Source organism: Uranotaenia lowii, chromosome 2 (assembly GCF_029784155.1).
Source record: "Uranotaenia lowii strain MFRU-FL chromosome 2, ASM2978415v1, whole genome shotgun sequence".
In the NCBI taxonomy this organism is placed as follows: Eukaryota; Metazoa; Arthropoda; class Insecta; order Diptera; family Culicidae; genus Uranotaenia; species Uranotaenia lowii.
The window spans coordinates 162,945,271-162,954,399 of record NC_073692.1 but is presented as its reverse complement, the minus strand read 5'-3'; the positions used below and the strand labels follow the sequence as shown (position 1 = coordinate 162,954,399).

Here is a 9,129-nt window from a genome sequence, read left to right as displayed (position 1 = left end):
GCGCACTCTGGAATCGATATTGCGTACTGTTGGAAAAATAATCTAACAAACAAAATCGAGTGTCCAGTCAGTATGGTTAGTGAGCTCATATTCTGTTTTGCCTTCGATATACAGGTTGCGCTATCAGGATGCATCCGATTTCAATGTTGAATAATTCCGCAATTTTTAGCCGAATCTCAAGAATAGACAAACTCCTATCAGAATATTTTATATCATTTTTTACAAACCAGATTTAAAATAAAATGTTGGCCACCCTAAGTTGATAAACAAAAAGCATCTCTTTTGCGTTCATTCTGCGGACCAGAATTTCGGGCCTAATAGAAGTTTTTTCAGCTCGTAGAGTAACATAATTGTCGTCAATTTTTTTTTTGGTTGCTGGCGTAAATTTACCTTTTTAAATGTGCTCTCATGTCATTATTTTTTTTTAGACAACGATTTTTACGGTAAGCACGCGCAGTTTTTACAACTGAACGATCGTTTTCGATGCAGAGCTTTGTAATTTCAGCGCATTCTTTTGGTCAGTATCGACTCAAAGCCTAAATGGCACCAAATTACATTTCGAAAATGTGTTTATTTGTCGCATATTGCCTTATAACTTCAAAATTAAAACATATTTTGTTAATCCTTTTTCAACAAAAGATGCACATTATAATTATCTTACACGTTCCTCAATAAATGATATTGATAAAATATCATCATGTAAAAATATCACGACAAAAAACTGATTTTTATAGTACCGCCCTAACTTAAGGTTGCCAGCACGTATCCGGACAGGACAAATCCGGGCTATTCTATCTTTAAGATAAAACCTGGCAAAATTCAGGCATTTGATTTAAAAATTGTCGACCAAAATCCGGGAAATATCCGAGCAAATTTGAAAAAAAAAACCTAGAACTACACATAAAATATCTAGAAAAAAGACTTGAAAAATATTTTTTTCATCAAAAATTTATCTGTAGATTTTTAATCGTATTTTAGGTTTCCAAACAAGTTGTCATAAAATTTTCAGTTCAGGAAATAGATGTTTGGTGTCTACGATAAAGCTTCATTTATTATTATAGTCTAAAATATTGAAAAATAATGTAGTCTTCTATCTTATCACAGTTAGTAGATAATTTTCGTAACTAAGAAATCTTCGAACCACCCTAAAAAAAAGAAACAATGACTGCTTTTAGTTGTTGTAAAAGTTTATCTAAGACGTCAAACTCAAAGGGAAGACGCTTATAATTCATTCTTTCCCGCTAAATTTAATTTCCTGACCACTGCGAAATGCACAAATGCGTCAATTTCGAAGCTGTTGGTAATGATAGTGGCTCCAGAGAGTTTTTGTAAGAAAAGAGGAAAACCCTTTTTTAATAAAAATTAAAAATTGTCATATCATGTTTGAAATTAAAAGAAAATGCCCAAGATGCAACATTTTTTAATTATGCTCAAAATTTTAATGTCTTTCAACTTTGGCTAAATGTGGTATTTTTTTATAGATTGATAGATATTGTAGGTATTCATTGTTGGGAAGTTTAAAAATATGTAAATCGTTTCACGGTGACAGCTTTATTGTTCACGTTTTTACTTTTGCTTGAGCTGATAAGTCCAGCAGTTTTATCTTTAAATATGAAAGAACGAATATCTATACCATTATAAAGAAAAAGGCAGTGAGTCAAAATTTAGAGAACATGCAGTGCGTAAATAAAGATTGTCTGTTCATTTCAAGTGACTCTAGAGAGTCAGTTATTTTCCTGAAAGGCTTAAAAATTTCAGATGATTACGAGCTGGTGTATCTTATACTGGATTTTTTTTTACTGTAAAAGTAGTCTTTAAATTAAACTTCCATACTAATAGGTAAATTAAAATCTTAAAGAGTTCATTTAAACAGTTTAATAATGTCACTGAAATACACGGTGATTTGGTATCGTGGTAGCGCTTGAATCTGATTTCAAAATTCAAATTTTGAATGAAAAATCTTAACCTAAATTTTGAACATAAGTTCTTTAATTGAATAATGAATCTGTCTTCTTTATTTGAAGCTGAATCTGAATCTGGCATTGGGTTATAGAGGGTTAGTATGACTTCTCTCCTAATTCTAATTCTGAATCTGATTTCATAGATATTATTCTTAACATGACTTATGAAACTGAATTTTAAATCTGAATCGGGGTTCTGAATGTGATCTGAATTCCGAACATAAATTCAAAATTTGAATAAAGGACCAAGCTAAACTGAACCTGAATCTCACATTTAATCTGAAATTATAATAAGATGTCCGAATTTTAATTCCAAATCTTTATTCTAATCTGAATTCTGAAGGTGAATGCAGAATTTAAACCTCAAAATTCAATTAATTGAATCAATTCCAAAATTTCAAAACAAAACCAATCTGGACTCTGAATTCGAAAGCTTCCATCAACCTTGGAAGTTTGTAAAAAAAAAAAGATTTTTTATAGTTTCGAATCCTCTGTTCAAATAGAAGCTCAGCTAAAGAAATAATTTAATTAAAAAAAAGATCTGGAAAAAAAAATCTAAATCTGAAATTTTAACCTAAATTTTAAAACTTAAAATTAAGAGGGTATAAAAAATCTGATTTTGTATTCTTTATCAACGCATTGAATTCAGAATCTAAATTTTATATCTGAGTTCTGAATTTGCATTATAAATTTTTGTTCTGAACTCTCTGAAACCCATTTTTTCCGAAAAATCTACAGTAGTCGCTAAGGAAAAATTTTGTGCTAAAGAATTTATTTTCAGTACTTTTTCAGATGTACCCATTCTTAATAGGACCTCTGAATCTAAATGCTATGTCTATATCTATAGTTAAATTCAAATTGCTGAAATCTTAATCTAAATTCTAAATCTAAGTTTTTTCGTGAATACAAAAAACTTTTATTCTACGAAAAACCTTTATCGCTAAGGAATTTTTGGTAACAATTTATTCAAAACTTGAATAACCACAGAGACTAAATACCAAACAGAAATTCAAAATCTTCACCAAGTCTTACCAAACCGAATGTAGATGTCATATTTAATCTGAATTTCTAATTTGATATCTGAATCAGATTTCTGAATGCGAACGCAGTAAATGTGTGTTCCGATTTTATACTGAAACATGAATCTGAAATCGGATGAATTTTTTTTTTCAAAAATTAAAAAATGATTTTCAGAATTCACATTTAGAATTTACCTACATACATAAATCTGAATCTGAATATGAATCTGAATCCTGGAACTGAAATCTGAATTTGAATCTGAATTTGAGCTCTTAATCTTAATTTTTAATCGAAATCCTTTTCTTTGAATCTTAATGTTAATTCTGTGTGTCAAGTCTGTACAGAACTCTAAATTCGAAAGCTTCCAAAAATGTGTAATATTTTTAAAATCGATTTATTAGTTTCGATTCCATTCAGAGTGATTTGCCAATAGTTGAACAGCTAAGCACATAATTTTGGTTTCTATGTAGTATTTCGGTCGTTTAAATTGAATTCGTTCATTTTTTTTGTCGATGATACTCGTACAGGCTTGATCAATAATATCTAAAAGTTCAAATGCTTGAAAAAAGTAACAACGAAATTTAAAAAATCGTTTAAAACAAGCTGTTTTTGTCCAATAGTTGCACAGGCAAATTTGATGTCGTTCCTGATTTTTTCCGATTTTTTCCACTGTCTAAGTCTAAGTAGCTGATATTTGAAACGTAAGCTTTTCATGAGAACTTCTAGTTCAAATGCAATCCAATTTGGAGATGGCCCCTTTTGAAGGAGGTCGTCCGTATGAACCGTCCAATGCCCACTGGGAAAATTTGAACCCATAATTCCAAAAAAAATCGAAGCCACGAGATTCGGAGCTTGGAATAGTATCTATTTTACGTGAAATTCTCTCTAAAATTCAAATCTGCCGTCAGACTAGACCATACCTATCTGAAAAGAGTGTTTTTTTACCTTTTTTACCCAGTAATCAGCTATTTCTATATATGGCCTTGCAACATGAAATTTTTAATCGTTCCATAAAACGAACTAAAAGGTTTTTGGACACGTAAGTTATTTTAAAGCAACTTTTTGTCGATGAAAGTTTAAAAGGACAAGATCTATTTACCCACCTTTACCCCTATGAATGATATGTAATTTTTTTTAATAATTGCTATTTGTCTCACTTAGAATTTGATATATTTTAACATATTGAATATCAATTTAACGCTTAAGAATGCTCTCAGCAACGCCCAAAGCTTCGAACTATTCGACTGATTTATGCCCAAGATATGCAGTTTTGTATAAGAAAAATTAAATTGATTAAAATGTTTTAAACGTGAAAATGGGATAATTTGTAATGAATGTAGCTCCTGTAGCATTTCATCAATCTCCATGAAACATTCACATCACATTGAAATGTTTCCCAATAACATTTCAGCTGAAAAAAATGTTTTGATCAAATTCAGTTTCTAGAAGATATGACTGTGTTTTTGAGTAGTGACTAGTGAGTCTAACCCGACGATAGAGATTTGAACTTCTGAGAAAATACGCCAAGAGATAAAAAGTATTTCAGATCTTCCAATCTGCGTAGTAGATGCAGCAGATAAACTCGAAATGTGAGAAAAATTTGTCATGCAGAACAATCTATAAATTATTTGCATATAATTTTGAGTTAATGGTTGGGAGTTCAGTGGTCGGAAAATCGCTCAAGAAAAGCAATCAGGAATGGTTTCTAGCTAGAATGATGCTACCTCCGAGTGCTGTGATACGCACGTGGTAAAAGTACCCATTGAATATATGTCGAAAATCAACACTAACTTGATACAAGAAGATATACCATGCCCCACCGGAGGCTACCGTTGCTATTCGTCACGTGGCTAATCGACGGTGATCGACATACTTGGTGATACATTTTGAACGTCGCTCCCTCAATCATTCCCGAACGTCTATCCTCGCATCATTGTTGATAATGCTCGTTATTGATAGACGATCATTAATATTTCAAAAGGAAAAATCTGAATAAATACCAGGACCACATGTTCAAAAAAAAGCTGTAGCACATACTGGACAGTTCATTGCGGTAACCTAGTCATGATTTTGTCCTTCTAGGCAAAACGAAAAATAAAAAATCATCTGATAGCCTACATAGATCGCTCAGAACTGATACATATCAGTTATGATCCTAAAGGTTGAAAGTCGTTAGGGGAAGGAAATCAGCATCGAGACGTTCGTTGCTGATAGTCTGCGTCCTTTTTTACCTCATCATGTATCGCAAAAGTGTTTCAAATACAGAAGCGTCGTTGTCATGCATGATTGTTTGTATGATTTGGTTGAAGAAGGAAAATTTGACTGCTTTGATTTTTTGGCTCTGAATGTAGTCAAGCATGGCTCAGTGAAAATGATTGATTTTCGGAAGCATGGTTGGGACGAAAGGCTTCCTAATAAATCTGATATAAAACCAATGCAGTTTAATTGCCTTTAGGTTACTTTTAAATTTTTCATTTAGTTTAGTAAACTCAATACTTCCATTTTAAGATTCGACGATAAGAAAAATGTATTTTTCAACTATGAAGAAATTTTCGTTAATTTTAAATTAATAGAATTTGTGAAATATCATAAATTTTTTTAAATCATATTTAAAGCGTCTTAAAATTAAAGTTAAGTTATTGAATATCAACATTACGTGAAAATAATATGAAAAATCTAAGTGAAAAACAGTTGACCAGAGCACGGAAATCACTCAAACCACTTCTTAACCTTTTCCTTCCCATGGTAGCACAGGTGATCCACAACTTTGCACAGCTCGCATTTGAACTGGGCGCTTTGGATCAACACCATTTTTTCACCGAATGTGTAGATATGAGTGAAGATACATCGCACGAAATTTGAAGAAAATCTGTTCGCTAGGTTTTGCTTGGCAGATCAAAAGCTGCAAAAAGTCGGATTTTTTTCGAATTCAAATCAAGTCGTCATTTGTTGTTCAATAACTTGACAAGTTTTTATAATTTCCTTCAAATAAAATTACTGACGTGCAGAAGGTTGCTTATGCAAGCAGAATCAAATGATGGTTTACTTTGGTGTTAACTAAAACATATAAATTTTTGAGTAAGTAAAGTGGATCACTGGTGATACACTGGGAACAAAACGTACTTTTCTTCTTGTGAAGCTTCTTATCAATACTCAAGACAATCATTTCGTCAAAAAAAATCGCTTCAGGATAGTTATTTCATCTGCTTAAATGACCACTTGTCTCGAAATATTTGTGAAAGCTCGTGATTTTCTCGAAAAACGGCACGTTTTGTTTTCCTTGCGTTTTGTGTCATGGCGGCCAATTGTTAAAGGCAAAAATGAAAATTTCAAATATTTCAATAAATAGACTTTCAGACCAAAGAAGTTTTTTATCAAATAGAAACGTTTTAGTTTGTGATCAATGAAGTGACGAAATTCCTTGTTTTTTTTTGCAATTATTTCCTGTTTTTCATTATTTGCACCCTATGTGTTGTTATCTTCCCAATGGAGCACATATGATCCACCTCTAAACCAAAATTTATCAAATGGATCATTAAAGTAGGCTTAAATTATGCAACTTTTGTTCTAGAACTTTAGCTGAAAATCAATATTTCTATTTTTAAAACGTGAAAAACCTCGTGGGAAGGAAAGGGTTAAGCGTAGTTTTCCACTTATTCAGTAGAAAAAGAAAACATGTCATATAATGGGCCGTCCAAATATTACGTAAACCAAATCTCGATAATTTTCGATCCCCCTCCTACCTACGTAACAAATCCGTATGCGATTTTATGACCAAAATCAAGAAATAGTTACAAGCTATTATTCACCTTACCTCCCACCCCTCCCCTCTAGACGCGTTACGATTTATATGGATCCCTAAAAGACAATTCGAGTTTTATCAGTTGCATGTAATAAGTTAATTATTGCATCTTATCAATCGTATTAATTATGCTGTCAGCTAGAGAATAAATTGATGTACAATAATTGGATTGACCGGACAAATTGTTGCACAATCCGATATTTTCTCTAGTTCTATAGGGATCGTGTTTTTTTTAGAAATCATGGTTTCAAAATAGTCCATCAAACTATTCATAAAGAAAATCGATACAAAAAAATGTTTTGTTCTGACGTTAAACCTTATTTGCCGTTAAAGGAATTTTAAGGTTTTCGTTAACAATTTGCACAAAAACCGCCCGAAAAAAATAAAAAAAAAGTAAAACTGTCGTTTTATGCCTTATTTACAGCAGAAAATTTCGTAAAAAGCCTTATTTTATCAGTAAACATTCCAATTAACATGATTCAGTATTATTTTTGGGTAAAATTAGAAAGACGGCTGAAATATTGTCAATTTTAGTCATCCTGTGCAACGATGGGCAGAGGACAACGATTGGCAAATCACCCTAGTAATTTTACTGTAGAATTCATTTAATAAAAAAGATGAATGATGAATTCCATATTCCGTATTCCCGCTAATACATTCGTGACTCGTAAACTCCTGAAGGTAGGCTCAATGCTACATCCAAGAACATCGTGCCGGTGCCGCGTTCTTCCAACAGAAGAAAGAACAAAAAAAATCGGTTAAGATTTCAAATTTTCTACTATCAGCATGCTTTGTCCGGTAAACATGAACCTCTGGATGGTTATTAGAAGCAACCCCAGCCCTTGTGGTGATTAAAAACAACCTCGGCAAGGTTTAGTGAGAAAAAAAAATCAGATCTGTACTCTAAAACTGAATTACGAGTCTGGATTCTGAACATTAGTCCTGATTCGAAACTTTTTCTCAACCTGAATTCTGTCTCAGTATGTTGATTTTAATAAATTAAGCTAAGGTCAAACTTCAAAACAGTTAAAACAATCCGAGGTTCGAAAAATCTTCTAATCCTTTCAGTTTCTTCAATCTTTTTAATATATTTAATTTCCTTTAAAATTCTCAATCTTCTAAACTAACACAGCTGGCGTAAATTTGATTTTCAGCCTTGAACACTCTAAACTCAGTTCCAATTTTCGCTTCCTAAACACTTAACTTAAAAGCATAGTCAAATTTATGTAGCGACATTTCACTTAACATGTGTGCTTTGGGGGGCTACGCAAAAATCCTACAGGCAATAAATTTTCCCGGAAATCTTGTTGGTCGATGTCGAATGTGTTCTTCTCCATTCGAGCGCGAAAACGTTTTTGCGCCTTCGTCTGTATGCCCCCAATTCGGTGCCAAATGGAAAATCTTCGACCAAGGCACTTTGCCCGGCCTGGCGTTTAGAACTTAGTACTTTGCAATTTGAATGCGCAATCGAAAGCCCTGAAACCATTCTTCTAACAGTTGTTTCGGGGAAGAGCAGCGCCAAACGTTTTTTTTTCTTTCTCTTCTTTCCATTAAGAAGTTATTATCTAAAAGGCATCCTTATTGCCTTGATTTATAATTGATGCGCCAAACTTCCCTGTTCGGTTGAAATCAACAAGAAGAATTTATGATAGATTTTCTTTCAGAGTGACAAGCATGAAAATATTTTCATATAAAGTTTATCATTATAAAATTTTACATCCAACTCAATTTCATTATTCTAACTATGACTTTGAACAACGTTACTTAGTACAAATCTATTTACATTTTTGGCTGCACGCATAGAGAGCGTGTTTCTCATTAAAGTGTTAAATCGACAAATGCCCTCTACTTTCTAAAATTGTACTCAATCCAATGGCAGATTTCTTCCGAAAGGTGGTTCCGGATTGGTCGTCAGGTAGTAGCTTCCCCGGAGGGTTCGATCCGTGTGCATTCCCATGTACACTTGCTTGGCCATAGTGCAGTTACCCTTGGCCGAGGTGTCCCGTTTCTGAGTTCCACTTTCGTCATCATTCGTTTGATTCTCGCATCGATCACACAGGAAGGCTTTCGGTCGGGTGACAGATTCGGCGAAATATTGCCATGCCCGGGCGTGGGAACATCCGATGATGACTCCGAGCCAGCGATTCTTGGACAGCTCCTGTTGGGCACAACCCGGTTGCAGAGGGATTCCGCCATTAGGGTAGAAGTCCACGTGCCCCAGGGGCCAGGGATAGCCCAGGAGACCTCCGTCGGTATGGATGACGTCCACAAATTCGGCGTCGCTTGGGCTCAATCTTTGAGAGGCTCGTTCGAAAACGTACAAAGGGAAGGCTGGGTCTAGGCCTG

At 33.7% G+C, this 9,129-nt stretch overlaps 1 protein-coding gene across 1 annotated transcript in view; it reads right to left on the bottom strand.

Annotated features, from left to right (window-relative positions):
* Positions 1-8,506: 8,506 nt before the first annotated feature.
* Positions 8,507-9,129, bottom strand: part of LOC129747972 (phospholipase A1) — a 130,856-nt gene continuing 130,233 nt past the window's right edge. The window contains exon 6 of the mRNA XM_055742418.1: positions 8,507-9,126. Within this exon, the coding sequence (XP_055598393.1) occupies positions 8,648-9,126 (479 nt within the window). The 3' untranslated portion in view covers positions 8,507-8,647. The remainder of the gene's footprint in view (positions 9,127-9,129) is intronic.